The 26,003-nt window shown below is 48.9% G+C and overlaps 1 protein-coding gene across 1 annotated transcript; it reads right to left on the minus strand.

Moving 5' to 3' along the window:
- Window positions 1-1,008: 1,008 nt before the first annotated feature.
- LOC137591513 (fidgetin-like) lies at window positions 1,009-24,936 on the minus strand. Its single transcript, XM_068309566.1, has 2 exons — window positions 24,877-24,936; window positions 1,009-5,352 (listed from the first exon to the last, which is right to left on the minus strand). Exons 1-2 carry the CDS (start codon window positions 24,899-24,901, stop codon window positions 3,086-3,088), a joined length of 2,292 nt encoding a protein of 763 aa, XP_068165667.1. The 5' UTR covers window positions 24,902-24,936; the 3' UTR covers window positions 1,009-3,085.
- Between the last annotated feature and the right edge of the window lie 1,067 nt (window positions 24,937-26,003).

Consider the following 26,003-nt stretch of genomic DNA (forward strand, 5'->3'; position numbering starts at 1 on the left):
AATTTATAAAATTCAACACACTAAATTAAAAAAAAAGAGAACAAAAAGAAGAGTGTGCCAACATATATACACATTCACACGCGCACAACCACAGTAGTTCACAAAAGATTAAAGCAAATGTATTGGATTATACATTTCCAGGTCGCCTTCGGGTCGACCCCAGCTGTCCTTCCCGCTTGTGTGTGTGTGGGGTTTTTTTTTTTTTTTTATGTCAGCGTTATCAGGTGTGTGTGTGTGAGTTCCAACACACATACACACACACACACACACACACACACACACGCACATACACACATGCTAGGCTACGCTGCAGCCTGCGGTCGCACCATCAGTGTTCCTTTTTTTTTGTAGAAATTTTTTTTTGATGAATTTCTTTCCTGTCCCCTTCCAACACACACACACACACACACACACATACACACACACACACACACACACACACACACACACACACACACACGAACTGTGACATTTGGAAAGAAAATCAAATACCATGTGTGTGTGTGTGTGTGTGTGTGTTTTGTAGCCATGAGGTAGAAATGCTTTACAGAACTTTCGCGTCCATTTAAAGACCCTCCCAAAAAAAAATTAAAATAATAAAATAAAATAAAAATTTAAACACCAGGTACAAAAAAGGTCAAGACGTAACAGGACCACGGAACACGTAACGAAGCGAGCGTTGACCGGTGCGTTTCACGTCGTCGTCGTCTGCGGAGAGGCCTGTGCTGTTGTGTGTGTGCTCTGAAGTGCATTAGTGGGTTTTTCTGTCTGGGGGGGTGGGGGTGGTGGTAGTGGGGGGGTGGGACTCTCTCTCCAGAGGATTTGCTGACAGAAGGAATTGTGGTCCAGATTGTTTTGGAGGGTGTTTTTTTTCTGACGGACGACTTGTGTTGCCGCCACGCTGCCTGGCTGTCTTTCCTTTCCGTCAATTTTGCTGACGCTCAGCAGTAACACCCCCCACCCCCCACCCCAACCGAAACGCCCACCCACCCCACATCAGGTGCTTAGAACAGAGAGTGGGCCTGCATGTAGAGTATTCAACACTGACACTACATGAAAGACAAGAAGAGTGAAAAACTGACATCGGTTCAGATAAATGAAACCTTTAGGATAAATAGGACAAACAAGAAGCGCTGCCAGTGGTATAAATTAAAAATACATTAGTGCACAGACATTAAATTATCTTCTTACACAGGAAGACAAAACAAATACATTCCAATGCAACCCGACGGGACACAGACGACCCTCAGGTGTGGTGGTCTCCAACATGAGCGCCAAACCGACGTTCAAAGCTTCAGACTAAACGGACGGATTAATTACAGATTCAGAAAAGTGGGTTTCAAGTCTGTTCCGACTCAGGTGGCCAATCTGGAGTCGACTGCAGAATTAACACCTCTGGTTGGAAAGGTGTGTCAATCAATCGGCTGCAGATACAGTACCCATGAGCCTCTGCTTCTATACTAACGTACAGGCGAGCATGCTGAAAGAACTCATTCAAATGACAGGTCTGGCGTCTAATTCTATTTCTAATCCCATTCTAATAACAATTAGCGACAAGGCAAGTTTGCAAAAATTGTATTTCCATGTCAGTTTTGATATCAATGAAATCCATCCTTAAAAGGTAGCAGGATTTAGTTCCCTTCATCCCACCTTACTGTTCTAACAACAGATTGTCCTTGAACTCAACAAACGAGCTGCTTCCTGATTTCCAACACTGCATTTCAGACTGAAACCAACTGAGGAAACGGATCCAGAGCAAGACAAAGCCAAACATTTGATTTGAGACCCATGTACCATAAATTGTACTTGATATGTTTTAAAAGAAAACCCTCTCCGGTGTGGGGAATGTTATTTACTTCCTAGCCAAGAGTTGAGAGACTGAAACCACTCCCAGGTGTACCATGACTTGGGAGTGACAACTTGTTAGCTTAGCCGTAAAGTATCTATGGGCATGAACAAATAAAAAATAAGAAAGTCCATCACCAACAGTTCCTTTAGAGTGTTTGGACGTGTTTCTCACCGACGGCATCGGAGAATATTTGTCATATGAGCCAGTATCTTGAGTAGCTAGCATCCTGATGTAGCCCTCATGTAGCCTAATATATAGCCTAGCTATATAAAGCATTTGAATATGGGTTTATAATAAATATACAGCTCCCACCACCCCGACATCCGCAAATCTCGGAAAGCCCCCAAACACTAAAGCCGGGCAATGTGGTTTGACTTTTTCTTTTTAAGGGTTGGTCCTTAAAGCCCCTGCCGTCAGGAAGGAAGGAAAGGAAATGAAGTTTTTTACTCTCACTTTAGATTACGTTCCAGAATCCTAGAACATATCTAGTACATTCATCGTCACCTCGGCCAGTCGAGGTACACCTAACACTGCTTTGCTTAAAATTGCCAAACTGCCTCGGAGTCTCCTGTCAGCTCTCTTAGTGCTTTTCGTCAAACGTCATGAGGTACTGTACAATTCACAAACGCTTTCCTGAGTTGTTTGTTTGTTCGCTTTGTTGGTTTTTTGCAGATGCGGGATCAGAAGCGATGAGTCAGGGCCCAGACTACTGCCACCCTGATGGATTACTGCTCTTAGCAAGACAATAAAGAATGATTGACCACCACTAACGCCAACTGCCAATGTCTGCTTTCCAGACCTGTTGCTGCAGTTTTAAAGCTCTTTAGACTACTCAGCTCATGCCATGAATGTAAGATTGTGAGGCAAAATAAAGAAATAAAATCAGAAAGCACCACTTCAGGCACTTGGATTGCCAACTAAATCTCACGAACGTAAAGATATATATACACAGACACTGGGGCGTCTCTTGCTGAAGCCAACTTGCTTGCAATGTGTAAACAATGCCCGGCTTTCTGGAGCGTCAAGCATTCAAATTAAAACTCTTGCTTGTTAATTGCAAAAAACTGACAGTTGTCTCGTCAAAACCGGGTCCTCGTGGTGCGTCTAAACCTTGCTTGTGAGAACTCGGTGGGCTTGTGTTGGCCTTTTGTGTGCCTTTCCATCCAGCACGATGCTTCTGCCCTGAGGGGAGGAATTGAGGATGCCTCTTTTTTCTCAAGGGCCGTTTCTTTATTTTCACTGGCTGCAGCCGAACATTTTGTTCCACTCAGTGTATGTGTCAATCTCTTTTTGCGATATACTTGCTTGGAATTTACAAAAGACACTCTCAAAGTCCTGGTAGGTGAGGGGCCTGACCTGTCCCCTGGGCATCATACCTGTCATGTCCATGCCCTGTGCCGAGACGTGCAACAGACCAACAAGGGCCTCCTGGCAGAGTCTGGCCAAGTCCAGTCCAGAGAAACCCTCGGTACGCTGGACCAGCAGCGCCAGCTCCTCTTCGTTCAAGCAGTACTTGTGCTGAGATTGAGCCAGGAGCTGGTTGACCAGCTGGTGTCGGGCCGTGCTGTCCGGCAGGGGCACGAGAACCCTTCGCGAAAAGTACCTCCGGAGTCCTTCGTCCATGTCCTGGGGTCTGCTTGTGGAGCAAACCACCAACACTTGGCTGCTCCCGTCCTCGCCTGAACCCATCAGGAGCGAGTCCAGCTGGGCGAGCAGCTCGCCCTTCAGCCTGTTGATGGGACTCTCCTCGCTGAGGTGGGCTGACAGCAGCATGTCCACCTCGCTGATGAACAATACCGAGGGCTGCCGGCAGCGGGCCACCAGGAAAGACGCTCTGATGATCTTTTCTCCTTCCGCCAGCCACTTGGTGGCCAACGTGGAACCGCTGAGCTGGAGGAAGGGCGCCCCCAGCTGGCTGGCCAGGCATCGACCCAGCAACGTCCTGCCACTGCCCCTGGGGCCAAACAGCAACACACAACGCGGGGTCGGCCCCAAACTGCTGAACATGTCCGGGCGCAGGATGGGCCACAAGACCTCCTCCTTTAGGGTCGCTTTGGCCAGTTCCAGCCCGGCAATGTCACTCCAATCCACCGGGGGTCCCTGCTGGACGATTTCAGAGGTAACCATATCTAGGAGGTGGGGGTCGCTGGATTTTAGCTGCTCTTCGGCAGGCCGGGAGGACGAAGAGGATGAGGACGAGGTAGTCCCTGGTGCCGAGTGCGAGAGATGTAGACGGTGATCGTCAGCACTTTGCTCGCTAAGGGAAGGGGAGGTGAAACTGATGAGGGAATCTGCTGAGCGGGAGCCCCCCAGGGTGGAGGATACATAGGCCGGCGGAGTCAGGGGTCCACCTGTTGCCTGGCTGCTGTACTTCCTCTGCTGCTCGGAGGACAACGTGGATTGCTTCTGAGGATTAAAAGGTAAAGACGACTTCTCAGCACTTCTGTCAAATCCGCCGCCGCTGGCGCCGTGGGAACCGCCGTTAGCGCTGCTGCTGTCTGCTATCCTGTACATGGGGCTCTCAGACGAGCTCCGGGATTGGCCGTAGCCAAAGTTATAAGTGGAGTCCAGCTCTCCTTGGCCTGTCATGTAGAAGGCTTTCCTCTTCAGAGAGTTGGAGGAGCTACTGTTCAGAGGCGTGGGGGCAATCGGCGTCAGGTTGTGGCTCTGGTAGGGGTATCCAGGTAAAGCGGAAGAAGGGGGAAGGGGTGTAGGGGCGGCGATGCCTGAGGGGAGGTAGGATGAAGGAGGGGGCGCTCCCCCAGGGCTGTACCCTGGTCCGACTGAGCTCTGGGCGGGATAGCCCGCTGGGGGGTAATTATAACTAGACAAGTTGGGGGAGCCTCCGTTGTAAGCTGGGACTAATGTGGGGTGTGAGGGCGGCGGAGGGGGCGGCTGGAGGAGTCCGGAGCTGTGCAGTGGGGAAGGGAGCGCCGGGGTGGGGGCGGACTGGGAGCTGTAACTACTGTGCAGGTAGGAGCTGCTGTAGGCGGGGCCGTATTCCTGAGTGGGCATGGAGGAGGAGTGGAGCGCCGTGGCGGTGTGGCTCCCACAGCTGCTGCTGGAGTAGCTGGGCTCGCTCAGGGTGCTGGACGCCAGGCCCGGCGAACTGCACATGCCCGAAACCACCTCCGACGCCGCCGCCACGCCTCCTTTCCTGACCGACACCCCCTCCGGGATGCAGCTCATGGGGTAGACGCCGTCCTGCCAGGGTTCAGATTCCCCTTTCCGGCCGTTCATGACGCCGGGCGCTTCGGGATACGAGCCCGGCATCTCCAGGATGCCCGAGTACTTCTCAGCATACTTCTTGAGCAGGTTGGAGGCGGTGAGGGCGGAGATGTCGTCGTTGGCCCAGGCGTACTGGTAGGTCGCCGAGCGCTGCAGGTGGCCGGGCACCGCCCTGTAGGCCTCCGCCTTGTGGGCGGGCGAGCGCGTCGTCGAGGAGATGTCGAAATGCTGTTCGGCCCACTGACTGTGCTCGGGGGTCCACTGCATCTTTAAGCCTGGGGGGGGGAAAGGAGAAGAACCATGTGAGTACACCTACATGCCAACGCAATCGAAACGACACCTTCATCCGCTCAATAAAACAGTCATCCTGGTGGGCGGGGCTTGTTGGATGAAGGTGCTGCATATTTTTGGGTCTTTCTGATGAATTAGCACGTAGCTAATGCTAATTTCCTCTCGTTTTGAAGCGACAGCCAGCGTCTGCTGGTGTGGGGGTTTCCATAGCGACGGCCGGCGATGGCGGCTGGTTGGTTACCGAAGCCTAATGCACCCCGGCCAGACCAATAAGGCGGAGGCATCGAGGGTCACTCTATAATCCCCGACTCATCTGAGGTGGCTGGAGATGGGTTTGAAAATGTCCCCACAAAGCAACACACACACACACACACACCCCACCCCCCTCTGCTCATGGTGCTTTCATCACACACACACACACACACTGGCGTTTTTAAAAAAAAAAACCCATCTCGATCTGCACTCAGGCGTGGTGGTATGCACACACACACACACACGCCAGTGTCCGCTGACCCAGACGGACAAACACACACACACACACACACACACACACACACACACACACACACACGGCTGCGGCGAGCAATGAATTACAACACATTGTGTCTCCAGCTTGGGTTCCTGTCTGCGGCTCCACCTTGACCCCCCCCCCTTTACCTTCCCTTCTGCCTCCCTTCTTCTTCACGCCCCCCCACCGCCCCGTCCTTCCCCTCCCATCTCTCTTTTTTTCGTCCATTTTCCCGCCAGATCCCCCCTTTTATTTCTCTCCACCTCGCTTTATTCCGACTCCATCTATCCCAACATCTCTTTTTCTTCGCAGCCTCCCCTCCTCTTATTTACTCTGCCCCCCCCCCCCCTCCCCATCTCATCTCAGACACACTGACCTGGCACCCCCCCCCCCATCCCTTTTATTGCCTCGGGAGGCTGGAGAGCCACTGTTTCCTTTAATCCCAGCCAATGCCATCTGCAAACACTGACAGTCACGCGGCGACTCCGTCGTCGTCTCGCCATCAAAGCTTTTGGCGCCATCAAAGGCCGGACGGGGGCCGAATCACAGCCGCCGCGCCGCCGATTGAACCCCCGTTTGATTCGACTTAACGCGCGCAAATAAAGGATGATATCGGTGTCATTTAGGCGGCTTCCTCTGACTTATCGACTGCATGTAGAGATCCGCAGTGGGGGGTCTGAGGATCGGTTCGTGTCGGTAAAACAAAATCCATTCAGGGCGCAGCTTCCTCTCATCCATTTGTGCTTCCGTGAAAACACACACACACACACACACACACACACAAAAGCTCAGTCATAGAAATTCACACACTCTTGCTCTCTTTTCCAAGGCCCCCCCTGTGTTTGTTTGGTAACAACACAGCGAAGGAGGTGGGGGGAATCCCCAGACTCCCATTTCCACTCCCAGTCTCCGATCCAGTCATCTCTCCACAGACGCCAGTGGCGAATTAGTAGAATGGCAATCAGCTAATTGTGTTAATTTACAACATTTTAGCCGAGGGGAGGCTGGCCAGCCTGTCGCCCCCCCCCAGAGAAGCCGACAGAGAACCCGCCTCAGACAAAAGAGCCGAGCGGATGAAGGAGGATTCTTTAATACCGAGAGCTGCGCTATAAAAACGGGTGTAATTTAAAAAAAAAAGGAAATTACAAGACAGGAAGTACGGCTTCAGGCCAAACAAATGCTTCTACGTTGACATATTGGTGGTTGAGTAAATGATCCCTAATTTTGGTACTTCCTATGTATCCTGAACGCACCGCAGGACGGAGAACTTCTGCGCCGCGAAGTTACGTCAGTTTCAGCTTCAGAGAAACTGGAATAAAGGAAGTTCTATCATGTTTCAGCAACGACCGACGACGAATCGCTCAGAATACGAAGAATTTGACAAGCTACAGACAAGATATCAGAATAAAAAAACACCCGGCAAGACCCAGTTCTGACCCGATTTGCCCAGTTTCAGGTCATCGTGGTGTTTCTGGTGATAACTTGTTCAGTATTAAGTCGTAAAGCATCCGGATGCTAACATTAGCCTCCAAAGGAAGCAGCGTCCTCCATTCACCGCTGGATTTGCTCGTAAATTTTTACTGCACTATAGAAAAAAAAAAGAAGAAGGTGCGGTTGATGTTGATGTGACCCGAAACAGAGCCCGACACTGGTTTCCAGTGTGTAACTGCATTATGTGACCTTAATATTCAACTTATTTGAGGCAGAGCGGCAATTTTCACACGCCGGACCTCGATGACACAGAATCAAGGTTTTGAATGTGTTTTAAGGTGGTTTGAAGCCTGAAAATCTGCACCGCGATTAATATTCTGTTAAAACCGACGTTTCTTTGCAGCATCACCATTAAACGGCCTGTTTTTGAAGGATGCGTCCCTCATGGATGAAGATGGAGATAAAAAAACCGGATGGAACCCCATGAAGACGAACACCCAAGTCTGATATGTCCATTTAAAGAAACATGAATCTTTCTAATTCCATCATTAATAAAGATAACATATATAAAAGAGTGTGTCAGCCTCCATCAGGGCTTTCATCTCCTCTATAATGAGGTTAATGCAGAGACGCAGTGATTACCCCAGCAATGCAAATGAAGGCCAAATGATAACTTGCACTATTTAAATAAGGTAATAGCGATTACCCTTCGTTATTCAAATGAGGACGGACGCTTTGAACCGAGCACTTTGAACTCCGCTGCCTCCTTCTCCAAAAAATATGAAAAGAGATGGAGGAGGACCGACTTTTGGAATCCTTCTGCGCCGCATCCTCTAATTGAATGTGATGTAAACCAAGGGCAACGAGCGCAGTCGGAGTCGCTTAATGATGGCGACGGCGGCGAGGTGGGCGGGGTCAGGCGATGAAAAATGATCAAGGTAGCCTGACTTATGCCGCTCCTTTACTCATTTGGAGAGAACTTTAAAGTTAATGAACAGTCCTTGAAGGTATTGTCCAAAGGCTCAAAATCAACACAAATATCTATCATTGGGGGGTTTTTTTGTGTGTAAATATTCAGAAAAAAATACAGACTACTTTTGAATTCCAGCCATTCATTTCCAAAAACTCTCAAGGCTCCTTTTATAATTCACAAAGAATCCAGCTACTTGTGGTCTCTCCATTTGATTTAATGTTGGAATGAATGCGTTCAGGCTGCAGCAGCCTTCGTCAGGGTTACGGGATTACATGTGCAGACTCCTAAAAAGCTTTCCATTCTGTTTTTCTTTTATTTTTTTGATTACAGCATCTCTGTGGGTTCTGCTAGTTGTGCAGCATACCCCCCCCCTGCCTCCGTCCCTCCTTTTATATTTGATTTTCTCCACCATCTTCCAAGGGTCTCCGACGCCCCGGAGGGGAGATTTGCTAAGAATTTGGACGGACACATGCGGCAAAGTGTGCGAGTTAAAAGCAAAAAAAATAAAAAAGAGGATGTGTGTGTGTGTGTTTGTATTGCAGAAACAAGGGGGGGGGGGGGGGGGGGAGAGATCGTGCACTCAGCTGAAACAACATCCAACAGAAATGTGAAGCGTCAAGTCTACCAGCACTTTTCCTTTCCTCTTTCTCAGGCTGCACATCGCGGCGCCTCATCATTCTCATTACGCTCTGCGTCCGTCTGCATCTCCAGAGCTGCCTGTTCCTGTAGCTGCGTGCACGAGCGTGCACGAGCGTGCACGAGCGTGCACGAGCAGTAAACATCTCTTTAGAGAGAGCTAATGAGCTCTTTTAAGTCGGCGCACTGTGTGATTCTGCAAAGCAGGGTGTCAGAGCAAACTGCCCATTTTAGTAACGTCATAATTAAGCCATGCATGCATGCATATGCGTGTGTGTCCCGGAGACAGGATGCACAAACGCGTGCGCCCTTTAAAAACAATCGTGTCAAATTTCTTTCAAAAAGAAAAAGACAAAAACGAAGTGCAGCGGTGCATGTCTTCGTCCTGCGTGTGGATTTCTCACGTGTGCACGGCCGCCGTGTGTGTTTGTGTGTGTGCGTGTGTGACAACCTCCAGACCACCTTGTTAATGAGTCCGCCACGCTGGGACTGAGACACGGGCTGCACCGCATCAACACGCAACCTACAGTAGAGAGTCAAATATCGTGATTAGGTCGTCCAAAATGGCAATTAATTACAAAATTGGTCTCGAGCTGGACTCGCGTGTACGCAAAACACACGCAAAACACACGCAAAACACACGCCGTGTTTGTGCATAGGAGACAAATAAAAACAAATTAACATATTTGAGTCACAACTGCAGGAAAATGACAAAATGCGCGTCAGACTGTCTGAAAAACTCTCTTCTTTTAAAAAGGCAGATGTTGGAACGCGGCCGCTACTTAGTCGGCACGACGACGAAAACGACAACAACAACAACAAATAAGGGCGTAAACAGAAAGAGTTCAAAGTCTAGACGGCGAGCAGTGACCGGCAGAGATGAGCTGTCACTAACTCAAAGACGGTAAGACGAGGGGGGGTGGGGGGGTTGACAGCTCCAAGCTGCCACATAAGGATATTTGACAAATGACGTCTTTAAAAAAAAATCAAAAAATCAAAAATCAAAAAATCAAATATTCATTGTAATGGGCGACCTCTGACCTCCTGAAGTTTTTCGCTGCTTTCGACCATCAAACTTTGGAAAAAAAATCATCAGTTTTTCAGAGGCTTTTGCTTTTAAAATATTTGGGTTCATTTAATCTCGAGTCTAAATTTAACTCCTGGAGAAATCGGACTCCTCCGCCGTGAATCTCTCACTTAATTCCAGAGGCGCAATCGCCGTCGCCCCCCGCCTGCCGGTATCAGATCTTCCTTGGAGCTGTATAAATTGACACTGTCTAAATTTCCTTTTACGAGACAGACTATTGAATGGGGGGGTTAAATAGGAAGGGCGCCGTTAAACAAATGCTCCGGATCAAGGAAATTGTGCGTGGCTTCTTTTGTCATTCAGGGAGGAAATTGAGAGATATTCGGCGGGGGCTCGGAGCCGCCAACATTCATCCATAATGCACTGGGGCTGTCCGTCAGATACTCCATTTCCTGTGACTAGCGCAGCGTGCCTAATCACCCGGCTCCACGCGGGGTTCCTTCCTCAAACACACACACACACACACACACACACACACACACACACACGCTAACACACACACACACGCTAACACACACACACACGCTAACACTCACAAACACACGGGGGAAACATCAGGCGAGCTGAGGGAGACAGATTATTCTTATCTGGCGAACAAAACATCTGTAAGTACGCTCGCCGCCGCCGCAGATCATCCACTCACGCATCATCATCATCATCAGGGGGGGGGGTGGGGGGGGGTGACACATCTGTCTGCAGGTAAGTGAAGTGTGAGACGCCACTTAATAGAATTACATGTTGTGGGTTTGTTTTTATCACAGGAAGGAGATAAATGTGAAGCGTTGAAATAAAAGACGAGCGAAACGTTTCTGCACGCGGAGCGTCGCCCCTGTTAATCGTTTATTACTAATTTATACAACATCAATAATCATTAATAACTTATGTAATTAAAAACCTGAGTGCTCAATTGATTTAAATAAAGTTCAATAATTAACCATTTATTAACGCTACAAAAATGGTAATAAACACTTAAGTAATGTAATTTAAGATTTAAAGGCTTGTTTATTAAATAAATTAATGATTTATCAATTGATCTTAGTGATGGATTAAACACAGATCATAATAAAAACTACTCTGATCATGCTAATATCAGCTTTATTAATCATTAATTATGACTTTTTCCAGTTAATAAACCCTTTATTAACATGAAACATCAGGAAACTCAAGGATTAATTACTCGGTCTGTTTACTGTTCATTTGTTTTGCTGATAAATTCATTTTTATTTATTTTATAATCCGGAACTAAAACTTACTTCAAGCCGTTTTTAATATTCAAACGTTTTATCATCCATAGACGCTTCATCGTCGCCTGTCGATGCGTCAGCAGCGCCTGACGGACGTTAACGTTTAAAGAACTTCTTCCTACACCGGCGCCAATTAAAGCCACTCCATCAGCCGCCGTCGCCACGTTTGTCAGGCGACATCAGGAAGCGCCTTGGCGTTCGCAGGCCGCTGCCGCCGATCCGATGCGCTTCCCGTCGACAGGACCCCTCCAAGCGGCCCCACCCCCCAGAGGTTAACGTGGGGTCGTGTGCTATCAATACCCCTCTGACGCCCGGATCCATACCTGTGGACCCACACCACTTTGTTTACCTGTGTGTTCAGTAATTAAAATAGATTTCTGGGAGGGGGGCCTAATCCTTTTAGAAATGACATCGATCCCGCGGAACAGCTTTCCCCCCCTCCCCCCTCTACGCATCCTCTCGTACGAGAACGACGCTCAAACTTTGTAAAGTCCTCCACCTGAAGGACGTCATTTAGGGGCCTGGGGGGGTGGAGATAATAGAAAGGAAGCCCCTAACCTGGTCTAAAGCCGTCCGTCTCCGTAAATAAAATGAGATAATTATTGAGTGAACAACATTCTACGCCGACGACACTCTCTTCTCTCGGCGCGGTTGTAAATCTCCACAAACGCGGCGCTTTTGGACATTAAGTGCTCGCTAAGCGCAGCGGATGCATCATATTTCAAGAGCAGGCGTTGTGTGGGTGAGGAGCTGGGGGGTGGGGGGGGGTGGGATGGAGTGTAATGGTTATCCATTATCTGATGCAGCGATGGCGCTGATGATCATATTCAAGTGACTCATTTCTGGAAGTAGCGATCTATCGGCCACTTGGAGCGAAGACTTTTGATGGCTAATCCAAAACAACTATTCAGAGGTCATCCGCTGTGGAGACTCTCTGAGCCCCCCCCCACCCCCCACCCCCCTCATTATTCAAATACAATCCTCAGGAAGATTTACCTCGCAAACAGCAGCTCCGGAGTGGAAACCGACGCGCGGAAACCTTCGCAATATCCAGATCGGAGAAGCGCGTTATCCAGTCGTTTTGAGTTATTCTACAGAGTTGAGTGTGTTTCTGGGAGTGTGTGTGTGTGTGTGTGTGTGTGTGTGTGTGTGTGTGTGTGTGTGTGTGTGTGTGTGTGTGTGTGGTCTCGGCTCCACATGAATGGTTACTTAACACCACACTGATTTCCCCTCAGCAGTTAGAGAAATACCAGCCGATGCTCAATGATGCATCGCTGTTTGTTGCCGCCAGGCTGTGTGTGTGCATATGTCTACAAAATGTGTGTGTGTGTGTGTGTGTGTGTGTGTGTGTGTGTGTGTGTGTGTGTGTGTGTGTGTGTGTGTGTGTTAGCATCGCTGGCACGTCGACAGACAGCCGAGGAGTGACTGCCGGAGTGTCACCATCTGTGGATGCATTATGTCTGTCTGCATTGGGTTGTGTGTGTGTGTGTGTCTCAGTGTGTGTGTGTGTGTGTGTGGGTGTGTGTGTGTGGGTGGAGGTTGGAGGGTGGAGGGGAGCTCGGTGAGACGGTAGACCGGACGACAGCTCCGTGGTTCCGACAACAGCAGGGCAACGCCGTGCCAGAAACCAAACGCACTGCAAAAACACACGCCAATTAGAAACGACTTCTACCCTTAAAATCCGTTATTTCCTCGCAGGAAAGACGACAAAACTCCCCGAACGTGGCGCCAAGATTTAGAATATAGATATGGTGGTAAATAAACTTCCATTTCATCTCATGCTCCAGCCTGAAATGATGCGGAAGCTGTTTTTTTGCAGTGCATCCAACACTTGGCGAGCCAGCGAGATTAGAGTTCAACAGCAGTTGGTGGAGATTAACGCCCGCCGTGTGTGTGTGTGTGTGTGTGTGTGTGTGTGTGTGTGTGTGTGTGTGTGTGCACGCGCTGCTTGGGTGTGTGGATTACTGAGGCGGCCCTGGCTTAGATAACCTCGACCCCCAGCCCTCGAACCTGCCGGATCCATCGCTGTGAAGCGTTCGAGGCTCTGGATCCAGATTTGGCTGCCACCACCCCCCCCCCCCGCTGCACAAAAAGGAAAACCAGGAAGTGGTTTTCCTTTCCAACGTTTCATCAACTTCACTTCAGGTCGCGGATTCAAACTTGACCGCGACGTGTCTGCGAATGGGCGGCGGCGGCGGCGCGTTTGAGGCGGCGGCGCGTTCGAGGCTCCTTAAATCCACTGCGGATCGCATTATGCTGGAATTCACACAGGTTGTCTAAACAGTCAAACAGTGGATCAATACCGGCATCGATCGGCGGCATTGAGACTGAACCGGTCGTGTCGAGGGGGCAAGAGATTCTCACTGGAGCTGGGTACACACACACACACACACACACACACACACACACACACGTATACAAACACAACGCTGCAAGTGTTTGTTGATGCGTGGACGTCTTCCTCTCCCCCCTACCCCACGTATGTCCGCTTCCACCCACTCGAACAGAAGCTACAGGCTTCCCTGGGATGCTAACACCCCCACGACCCCCCCCCCCACTCATATGAGCAGATTCAGGTCCTGTCTGTCGGAGTCGGAGCAGTCTGCCAGCAGTTTGTCTCAAAGTGAGGGCGTCCAGTCGGAATATCAAGCCGCTCCACTGACACAGTCGATAGCTCTGCATTATTCATCATGGGGGGGGGGGATGAGATGGCCTCTCTTGCTGAGGGCTGGATTTCACCCCGGTCCCAAACTTTACAGACGCGTGACACCTTCAGCGACCGCTTATCGTCAGCGAAAACGACGGGAAGGGCAGGGAAGTTTCTACGGGAAAGCAAATTCAAAGGCACATTTATAAGAAGGGGGGGGGGCAATGAGATGCTAACTTTGACTTGAAAGCTTCAACATCCGCTTAGGGGGGAAAAAAAGAAGCGTTGACGCCTTTTAAATAAATACTAAAATAGCCCGGCGGTGCGACTCTCTTGTTAACCATCAAGTCAATAAACACGGATCACAAAGTTAACACGAGAACCCGAAGCGCCTAATGAAAAGAAAACAAATCATCATTTCAAATGTTGCTCATGCGTGTTCGCCCCATTTCCACTACACACAGACGCAAGACATCAATTAGCTAAAAAAAAAAAATAGATTAGAAAAAAAAGTACAAGTTATTTGGAGGGAATCAAACGCAGAGGCGAGAAAAAAAATAAAAATAAATGAATAAACACGACGGGGGCTGCTTGATATCAGATCTCAGGAGGAGGAATTTGACGGGCGCCGATGAGCAGAAGGCGTCTCTGGGGGGGTTGGACAGAGGAGAGATTTAATGTGATCATAGGGGACGCTCATCTTTCAGGGAACGGGGTAATAATGAGCAATCAATAACGTCCTTAACAGAGTTAGAGCGAGAGGCTGACAGCAGATGTAAGACTGCAGCTAACAGGCTACGTGTGATCTCACATTACCACACACACACGCACACACACACACACACACACACACACACACACACACACACACACACACACACACACACACACACACGCACGAGGCTGGTGCTTGTATGTTAAGCACACGAACGCCAGCATATGGGCCAACACGCACCGACATATGGACACACACACACTCCTGTACTGTTTCACTCAGTCACACACACGCACACACACACACACACACACACACACACACACACACACACTCTCCTCAGGTGACATCTCCCAGCATCATGTCATCGCCTATCGATCGATAGACGTAATCACATTCGCGGGCGATGAACGCCATGAGGTTGAGTTCGGCGAAAAATGACGACCGAAACACAAAACGCACAGGAAGTGACACGCCTGGGAATAACGCTAATCTGGATTAGCGATAACGATAACAGGTCATGTTAATCTGAACAACATCATCTAGGCTCCTGCTGTCGGGCCTCCTGATTGGCTGAACGTTGGTGGTGGTTGGTGTTGCCTTCAGGGAGCGACTCAAGCATTCCTGATATTCATCAGCCTCACCACGCGTTTAGCATCAATCCGTTACCGTAGCAACCGAAATCTGCGACGCAAGCATTAAAATGTTTGTGTAATATTTCTCTGCATTTCGCTTCCAGTTAGCGAGAAAGACCGGGACCTCGCTAACACGTTAGCGCGCGTCGTCGGCAACCTCGTGTACTTTTGCATTATTTCCAGCGCGGTCTTGTTTTTTTTGTGGTTGTTGTTTTTTTTTTTTTTCCCACTCGTGATAAATAAATAACTTCAGATTGACGACCGTGGGCTGCAGCTCTGACCCTCAGGCGATGTATACATGTGTGTCATCCGCAAAGAAAAAAAAAACACCAGAACAAAATACTGCAGCTCTAAAAAGATGATGCTCCAGCCGAGGGAAGGCAAACATTTCCTATTCCGACAGGAGGATCTGCTGCAGGTACGACCCCCCGCCCCCCACCGCCTTGATGAATGTTGGATTTTCATCATAAAATAATGAGTGTATTTTGTTGGGGGAATAAACATCTTCTGATCTGAGCGGGAAAAAGATGCTGCGACGTCACTGCCGTCCTATTGGAGGACGTGCGTCCAACATCGTCCAATCAGGCTCCAGGAAGGAGACGAGGAACAAAAAAAAAATCCACATTTTTGTTCCTTTTTGACACCGACCGTATAGATTTTTCATTTTGTAAACAATATCACGCTCCAGCTCCTGTCGACAACTTCTTCTAACAGCTGACCAGATGTGGCCGGGGGGGGGGGGTGGGGGTTCAGCCGTCTCCTAGCAACAGTGAAACGTTCAGAAGCCCTATGGACAAATGTGAAACGGCGGCGGCGGCGGATTCCTACGCCGCGTCCATCCTAATGCATCCGTCAGATCGCCGCGGAGAGGAGGCGGCCATCTTTCCGTTCACACGCCAGGTTCGACCCCCCACCCCCCCCCCCCCACCTCCGTAATCACAGCTGTGGCGCCGGCGTTCATCAAGGAGCTAGTTGACGCTCTGGGACGCGGCGGCCCGTTATCTTATCAGTCAGATCGAGCGACGGCACGCAGGAAATGAGACGCGCGGCGGCGATAGCGCCAACAACTCTCATCTGTCAGGAACACGCCGCCTCAATTACCATACCGCCAACGGAAGACGGGCGACGCGGCGGCGAGGAGGACGGACGCACCGAAGCCGGGATATTAGTGGAACCAAAGCAACGGCGGGAAGAGGAAGTGTGTTTGATGAGGAAGAGCGGTAAACTTCCTGCAGCTGGGGGAGGGGGGGTGAATCTGGATTTTTCTAATCGTGAGTGTGTGTGTGTGTGTGTGTGTGTGTGTGTGTGTGTGTGTGTGTGAGATAGAGAGGGGGGAAAAAAGGAGGGGGGGTGGAATAAAGAGACAGAGACAGAACGGGGAACAGATCCACACCGAGAGAAACAAAGACAAACACAGAGTGGAGATGATGGGGGGGGGGGTTGTGCTGGTGTGTGTGTGTGTGTGTGTGTGTGTGTGTGTGTGTGTGTGTGTGTGTGTGTGTGTGTGCGCTGCATCCCAAGGGATCACTTACTCAGTACAGACACACTACTGGAGGACGGAGCACAGCAAGGGTTCATTGGCCAAAATCTCTCTCTATACACACACACACACACACACACACACACACACACACACACACACACACACACACACACACACACACCCTCCGAGCGATATTCCTGTAAGCCCCCATCCGCCGAGGATAACCGCATTGACTGGAGTGGAGTCGGGATGAAGGAGGAAGTGAATCTGGGGGGGGTGGAGTGTCCACCTGGCCCCCGTCTGGGGGAATTAAACCGTGTGTTTGCGGCGCCGTGTTCGCCTAATGGCAGCGACATGAAGCCGATTGATTTGCGGGCCGATGGAACCTGCCCCCCCCCACCCACCCCCCGGCACAGGCAGATTACCTAGATCGCTGGCGACGCATCGAGTAGACATCACTTCTCATTCGGGGGCCTGGGGCCGCTGGAATGTGAACGGGAACAGGGGGGTAATGTGGTTAACATGTGCAGCGTGGACACGCTAACACGTATGTACATGTGTCCCACGGATCAGAGCGGGAGACCAGGGGACAGATTCAAGTCTCTGGATTTTGTATTACATCCTTTATTAACAACAAAAATCTGTTATTAATAACATGTAATAACAGTGTGATTACAATCAAATTGACCAATCAATCGTCATTGGTCATTAACTGATCGTTTCACTGCGTTTTGCGTTCATGCATTTACCTGACGGATGAAGTAAAAGTGACACAAACTCATCAGAGCGACACCTCAGCCCATCGTTTTTGTGCCGGTGGGAAGAAAAACGCTTGAATTTCATGCAACACGCGTCAAAAATGAGGAAAGCAGCAGCCAAAGAGGTGCAGGGGGTGTGCATTCCGTCACTTCCTCCTGTCCAAATCAACTTCCTGTACGACCCGACAGACACAAACCAACATCCAGCGATCCCTTTCGTCCTCCAAAACACAAAAAGATGCATAAAAGAGCTCCAAGGGTTTCCGTTTTGTGGTTTCAAACACAAGTTGAAGCTAATTAGCTACGGCTAAGTGGCCCCTCGATATTTACTCAACATTATAGGTGGGAAACCCAAAGAAAGTTTCATATTCTACTATAAAATATTCATATATAATATCTACGTTGCCTATTCTAATGGATTTGTTTCGAATTTGCTTTTTTTTTTCTTCCCTCAGTGAAAATATCCGACGTTCCGGCGACGAACCTTTGAAACGTTTTTCCCACAAGGACACGCTCACATGCACGATATTCCACATAAAATGTAAAAAAAAAAATTAAAAAAAAGACCCCTTGCAGCGGGACAATGAAGGACCACACACACTTGAATCTACAGTTGTCCGAGCCTACAGTCGGGGAGTGCGAATAATTCCACATTCTCCACAGTTTTCACTCATGTCAGTGTCCCGGTTGATAAGCATGAAAATCCATTTATCTACAAAGGAGCTGTATGGTCCCATATTGGACAATGTCTCTTTCATGGAGTCTTGCAGGCCCTTCTTTTTGTCTACAAAGCCACCCAGCTGACTCCAGCACGTCTGTAATAGGCCACACTCATTTGATATGGACACATCAAGGCAGATATTGCAGCGGTTTGGGGGGGGGGGGGGGTTTTGCTGTGCATCAAGAGGAAAGGAGTCGCTTCAGCGTCGCGACGAGATAAAAGAACAATGGAGTCCAGGCAGGGGGGGAAAAACACGGTGGACACCTCATATGCCTGTGCAAAAACACTGAACACGGATGGAGAGGTACATGTGGATGACACGTGAGGAAGAGGAGGAGGATGGAGATCCAGAATTAGGAGGAGGAGCAGTCAGATTACAGATTAGGAGGTGGGGAAGCAGCGGGATTAAACATGCGGTTTTAGATAACGCGGCTCAGCTGAGGGCGTCGTCGCGTTTAGGTGTGTGGATCATCATAAAGAACGACCCCCCAGCCCCCCCCAGTAGATTCATATCCAAACACTTTCCCTGGTAATCGATGCCATCATCGCTCCTCTAATCCATACTGGCATAAATGAGTTGCGCCGAGCTTTACAACACCAGAACCCATCCGAGACTGGGGGTATTAACGACGACGCTACTTAACTACCCCTCTGGCTAATGCGGCTAATGAATGAGAAAGCGCTAGCAGGGCTAACGGCTCTAATTCTCTTTCACAGGCGATCATGTTGCAGCCCGGAGACAGATCAATACCATTTGCTCAACACACAGGAGGCCCAGGAATCTATAAAAGGGCTTTTATTGAGTAATTAAACACCCATTACTGTCCCGCGCAGCCAAACAATAAATTTGATCAGCCTCTCAGGCGCAGATCCAGCCGTGATTAATACTCAGAGCATGCGTGACATAAAAGACCACAATGACATTTGGTTAAGTCGCGTCATAGACCCGCTTTTGACGGCCAGTTTCAAGGTTGCGTGCGATCGGGGTGCGACGGTGAACCTCAACCCGTCCAACGCCTGCAGGCCTGAGATGGGATCCCAGCAGCGCCGTCTGAAGACCACTACATATTTCTTTTTTCTTTTCTTTTTTTTTAAGTTTTGCATTTCCTACTGCAGCATTTAACTGTTAATGTACATTTTATGTCGTCATCTGAGGATATTTCTATTAAAACATACTCAACACGTCAACCTAAGCGTGTCAGATAAAACCACCTTTGAGGGTTGCGTTCACTGACATCCCGTTCAGAACATCTGATGGTTTGAAGCATGAAATAACAACAGTCTAAAAGTCTAAAATAAATCTTTTCCTCTTTTGTCTTTTCAAAAAGATGCTGAAAAGTCGACTTTTTCCTCCTTTTTTTTAAATTTATTTTTTTATTTCCAATATCCTTTTCTCCAAGATTCCCCCCCCCCCCCCAAAAAAAACTGCTACAATCACATCCTTGTTGGAGAATATTTAGCGTTGTTGAGCCAACAATATGGCATCTGGGTGATTCTCCTAAATATGAATGGCCCATTCACAGGGGGCTCAATGGAGCCGGCTTGGCAATGCCCCCTCCCTCCCTCCTCCGTAGCGCAAAAACAATATTCAGAGCGGCAGTCTTGGCATTTTTCCCCGAAATCGACAAAAGAGGAACTTGAAGCCGTCCCTGAAACCCTCAAAGCGTTAAGCCTCCGCGAGATGCAAGTACTTGGCACAAGCAAGGCGATTTAATGACAATGGGCAAATCATACAGTGCTTTGTGAGATTTAGGGGGTACAATAGCACTCCGTTTCCAAAGCACACATTAGTAAGCATGTCATCGGGACCCCCTGGAGGGGGGGGATTTGAGCAGCCTAGAGGATTGTTGTAGTGAAGAGGATAAATATATGTTACTGGGCGAGAAGATGGAGCGGCGCCAATGCTCTGCCTCCATCAACGCAGCAGCATACTGTGGATTATGAGTGTGTGTGGAATATATTAATAGATTAATCTTCTGAACGCACCAAAAAACTAACCCCAGCGAAAAAAAAGAAGAAACTGAACCCATTTGGCTTGTTAAAGCATCAGCGACGCATCCAAAATCAATTTACGGCGATTTAACAAGAGCTCAAGAGGTGCGGCTGAGGAGAGATTCTCGCCTTTTCTTTTTATTTTTTTGCAGGAAAAAAAATAAAAATAAAATATATATATAAAAAAAAGCTGCTGCCATGAAAATAAAACCAAAAACGGTGAAAAAAAAAACAAAAAACTTGTTATAAATGTGTGGCGCTTGCAGCCATGCTGACCTCTGAGTGCTAAACAAAACCAGCAACGGACAAGCAGACACCCACTCAAAAGTCAATACCATGCGTGCCTCCTCTTCCTCTTGTATGGTTAATGCATGATGCCAGGTAGTGGAGACAGACGGAGAGTAGGATCTCATTATACGCTGCATGCTATCATTAGCCATCTACCACATGTGTCCATCCTGCCAACAGAGTTGTACAAGAAAACACCCTAATGCTCTCGCCTGCTTCTAGTGGGGGGGGGAACTTGGCCCACACACACACACACACACACACACACACATGGTAAAAGCATGCATATAATCACAGATGAGCATACAAACATGCTCCGTCTCCAGCATCGCATTTTAAAGTCGTTTCTACGCCGACGATGCTGCGTTCTCTTCACCAACGAGAATCTCAAAAAGTTGTTTTTTTTCCCGCACTTCCAATCACAGGATCACCAAAAACAAGTCTGATCGACTGATCGATAATCGATCAGTCCCACGTCTCGACGATAACGGCTGTCCCCCCCCCCCCCCCCCCTACAGTTTGCGCCCGACTCCCGGAGGCCTCAGTGATGCTGTGCCACACGTCCAGCCACTCAACATCCTTTGTGTCCATCGGCTGGCAGCCTGCCAGGCTCACACACACACACATGAACACACACACACATGAACACACACACACATGAACACACACACCTAATCTGCCATTATTCATAAACACACACCTTTTGTCGCCTGGCAGATAAAAAAAAAAAAGTCCCGACTTACTTGTCGCTCGCCAGAGACGAGTCACTAATCAAGATGTTCAAACTGCTGCAGAGAGGGGCAGGAAAAGTGTGTGTGTGCATGTGTGTGTGTGTGTGTGTGTGTGAGGTTGGGGTGGGGTGGGGGGCAGCAGACGGTCAGTATCTAGGCGAGGCTCGCTGTTAACGAAATCAGATCATCCAACCAGAGCCAGAAAAGAGACGAGCAGCGGCGGCGGCGGCGGCGGCGAGAGATTACAGTCAGATCCATCCTTAAAAAAAAAATGTTAAAAATAATAAAAAGGCCCTCGTCTGCGTCTCCCGTCACCGGAGGAACGGTTTGACGAGCGTCTGCGCATATCAATGCACAATTTAACTGAAGTCTTCCATGGCAATAACCTAATTAGAAAGCGCCGCCTTCTCGTTTAAAGGCACAATGTAAAGGATAAGCCGCCCGCCGCCGCATCCGTTCAGCTCTAACGGCGCCGAATGTTCCAAAGTGGAAGTTTTTTTCCTAAGTCCTTAGCATATTTAACGCTTCCACACGCCGTATGTTTTAATATCTGCTGGAGGATCCGGGCCATGGGTGCTGGAGATTGCTGGTAAAGAGTAAAGAGAGGTGAGTGGGGGTCTGCTTAAAATTCAGGAGGAAAAAAAAAAAAAAAGAGGGTGGGGGGGGGGAGCAGAGGATTGTTGGAGGAGGTAAGAGGGAAGGGAAAAAAAAGAATTCACAGCTTTGATTTGATTAAAACCTATGAAAATGACGCGTTACATAAACCAAAACGAAACTTCAAACATGGGAGGGGATTGAGAGTTCAGAGAAAGAGAGATAAAAACGCTTTTAACGCTGGAATTAACATGGAAATGGAATTTGGTGGGATTTCTCTATCCAGGACGGGAAATAAGAGGCGGGAAAAGCTGGGAAATTTGTGTTTGGGGGTGGGGGTCAAAACGTCATTAATTTCCTCATTTATTTTAAACGTTTCATTTCTAATTTTTAAATCTAAAAACCTGTCGTGACGTCGTTTAAATATTTAGGTTCTGAGCTTTCCGGCTGCCCCTGAACGCATCATCTCAAGTTTCATTCGAGTCAGGCTTCAGATCCTGACTGGATAATAACCAGTCAGCACTGGAGGAGAGACTGGGGGGGGGGGGCAGTCCATCAACCGGCAACTGTCAGTCACATCCCCCCCCACCACCCCCAAGGAAACAAAATCCCCACACCCCCATTTGAAAGAAAGAAATGCTGCAGGATTTGAAGGAATCGGCGTTAGCTCGTCCGCCGACAGCTGCCTGCCATCTCCGGGAGAACTTAGATCGGCAATGGGGGGGTGGTGGTGGTGATGGGGGGGGGCTGTCAGCGAGCATGCAGGGAAACACACAAAGACTTACGACGGCGTGGCTACAGTTAGCTGACACGCAGGCCCGGCGATGTCTTCTGGGATGGAGTTGGGGAGGGGGTAAGTGGACAAAGAGTGAAATAGATGCAAGAGCAAGTCGACAAGACAGGCTGGCGCTCTGCAGAGGGGGGGGGGACAGAGAGAGAGAGAGACGAGGGAGGGAAGGGGGGGGTGAGAAGACAAGACAAGGGATGGAGGGAGTGGAACAGACAGACAGGTCCGAGAGGGATTTGTTCTATTTGCATGCGCCGGGGGGGCTCCCAGAGGGGGGGGGGGTCCGGTTCTGCTCGGCGAGCCCCCGGCAGCACAAAAGATAACACTTAGCGTATTTGCTAAAAGATGACAACCCTGGCTGGCTGTCGTTTGAAGAGCCCCCCCCCTGCTTTTTGTCAAGACGGAAAACCCACTGATACGGACGCCACGGCGACCAAACCAGCATCAGCGCGTTTGTGTCTGTTTCAGGAAGAAAAACACACACACACACACACACACACACACACACACACACACACACACACACACACGTCGCCTTACATCTGGCAGGAGTCCCACGGGGCTGGCCGGATCGCACGCCGGTGGCTCCGGGACGCTAAAACAGCTTTTAATGGTAAACATTACGGACTGATAGAAAGTGTCAGGATAATTTATTTATACGGTCCCACCGGGAGTCGCTTTAGCCGCTCTCTGTGCGCGCCGGTTCTCACTATTCATTTGAGGGGGGGCGGGGGAGAGAGAAATCTGTATTTAGATAAATAAAGGCGAGAGAATAAAAAAAAGAAAATAAAAGAAATAAAAAAACTGGGGGTTGCTTGTTTGTAAAGCAGTTTTTTCCCCTTCTATTCCCATTATCGCTCCTCTCTCTGTCCCTATTAGCTGTATCGGGGGGCTGGCGGGGATGTGAGGCGATATGTTATGTGTATAATGAGGGGGATTATTGCTGCTGTCACTGCAACACGAGCAGACAGCCGATGTAGAGGGACGGATCTTAAGCCGGCGACTGTAGCAAACAAATAGACTTAGAGGAATAAACACGCCGCCGACCATCCACGTTATTTACATTACACACACAAGAAGCGTGCACGCTTGGGTTAGCCTCACACACACACACACACACACACACACACACACACACGAGCATCCCATCACAACTCATGTTAATCCATAAAATTAAGAGGAAGAAAAAGAAGAAATTATGGAACGAAATTAAAAAGTCGTGCAGATTAATGTGCAGTTTAAACGAGTGCAAACCTGTTAATGTGCAATGCAGGATTTTTAGACAACACAGCTTGACCCTAATATGCACACACACACACACACACACACACATGCACATGTGCACACACACACACACACACACACACACACCTTGAAAATACAAGATATTTATTTTGCAAGATGCTGAAAACATCAGCAGGAGAAAGTCGAGTGTGTGCATGTGTGTGTGTGTGTGTGTGTTAGTGTGTGTGTGTAAAGATCAGGTGAAAGGTCGAGTCCTCGCTAAAAACTGCAACAAAATTCAAGAATGTGCAATCACGGCGCTTTGTTGTGCACAGAAAGCACACTGTGGTGATTCCACACTGGAGTGAACGCGGCCGCTCTGCTCTGCTACAGGGGTGGGATGGTTATGTTCAATTTAAACAATCCACCATTGTTCACAGGGAATGTCGAACACGTTTCCTGCAGCGTGGAAACAAAACAAAATCAGCTTTTTATAAATACGGAGAATTTTGAAGGAAGCCAGAAGGAGCATTTTTTAAAATTCTTGGTTTAAAATTAAAACTGACATTAAAAATATCCTCATATTATAGATAGGAATTATGAGAGGAGTGTGAAGCACTAAATAAACTGGAAATGCATTGAGGCCTTGTTCTACTGTAAAAACACCGGGTGGATTTGTGTTTTTTTTAAATCTGGATCAAAAAAGAAAAGTTGTGCAACTTCTAAGAAATCATTCTTCTATTAATAATCTACATCTTTTATTATAGTAAAATAACCCAAGAAGAATATTTGAGAACAGATTTTAATACCCCTAATAATAATTTAGTTGTCATTTCATTGTATTCCATATTATAAAGACCAGACTGTGTGGAATCGAGTTTTCTAGGCAAAGCAAAGTTAAAAAAGCAAATTAATGCCACATTTTAATTCCAGCTACAGACGCTGTGGTCTCCCACTAATGTGCTGAACTGTCGCCCACCTGCTGGCGACACTCATCTGTATTTTTACACCTTCTAACAGAGCCATAAAACAAAGTTAATGAAAATCCACCTACCATAGACGCTGCTGCTGCTGATCATCTCGTTCTGGAACAGGGAGAGGAAGAGGAGATGAGGAATTAATTGGAGGAAGGGGGGGGGGGGGAGGAAAAAAAATTGGAACCTCAACCAAGCAAGAAAAAAAAGAAGCAGCAGCTTTAGATTACACACATTTTATTCTAAGCGTCCGGTGCGTAAAAGCTGGGCCCCTCTTCACGCAACTCACCGCGGAGACGCGCCTAAACCGACACGCATCTCATTGGACAGACGGGAAATCAACTGGTGCGGCTCTGGGATGGGGTTGTTGGTTTTTTTGTGTGTGCAAGTTTAAACCCCCACCCCCACCCCCCGATGATGACGCCCTAACGGGTCCCAGCTTTGCGGAGGAATCCGCTCCCGGATGAGGCAACTTGTTGTGACCGCATCGCCGCAGCCGCTCGACAGGAGCGGGGGGGAAAAAAACGCGTCCGTGCGCAAAGCAAGTTGTGTGTTTTCCCGTTTAGAGAGAGAGAGACATAGAGGGAGAGAAAGAGAGGGGGGGGGAGACAGAGAGAGAGAGAAAGAGAGAGGGAGAGTGCCGCACAGCCCGACACAAGGAGACTACAGCGCAGCCTGCGTGTCTGCGCCTCTGCGATCCGCCCGTGGCGCAGGTGCGCTCCTGGAGAATCACATTAAAAACACGCACACGGAGATCCAAGATTTTTTTTTTCTTTTTTTTTTTGCAATTCTGGAACTTGTTAAACCGCAAAGTGCGCATGCATAATTCCGACATAAACGGCGCGGCTCGCCGCCGCCGCTCCTCCACCGTCGCTCCGGACACTCCGTCTAATTGCGGACGCAGCGGACCCCCAACCCCCCAGACTATCCTTCCTTCCTTCCTTCCACCCCCTCCTCCTTACCTGTTTTTTTGTTTTTTTTCAGCGACAGGTCGACCTCTCACGTGTGTGTGTGTGTGTGGGTGGGGGGGTCAGGGTCGCATCGATCCCAGGGAGGGGTTCTGCTGATGAACGGGGGTGCCGAGGTTACGCCAGGTTGCGCCGGAGCTGAAAGCATCCCAAGTTAACGCAGGAACCACTGACCACAGACACTGCCATGTTGGAATTTCACCAGCCCTGAACAGCTGCTTCCAACGCTGACCAGTACG

This window comes from Antennarius striatus, chromosome 24, assembly GCF_040054535.1.
Source record: "Antennarius striatus isolate MH-2024 chromosome 24, ASM4005453v1, whole genome shotgun sequence".
NCBI classification, from domain to species: domain Eukaryota; kingdom Metazoa; phylum Chordata; class Actinopteri; order Lophiiformes; family Antennariidae; genus Antennarius; species Antennarius striatus.

Excerpts from the sequence above, each read along its gene's own strand:
- LOC137591513 (XM_068309566.1), bottom strand. The coding sequence starts at position 24,901 with ATGATCAGCAGCAGCAGCGTCTATG. Across the intron at positions 5,353-24,876 it reads CAGCAGCAGCAGCGTCTATG|GCTTAAAGATGCAGTGGACC; the intron begins GTAGGTGGATTT and ends TCCCCCCCCCAG.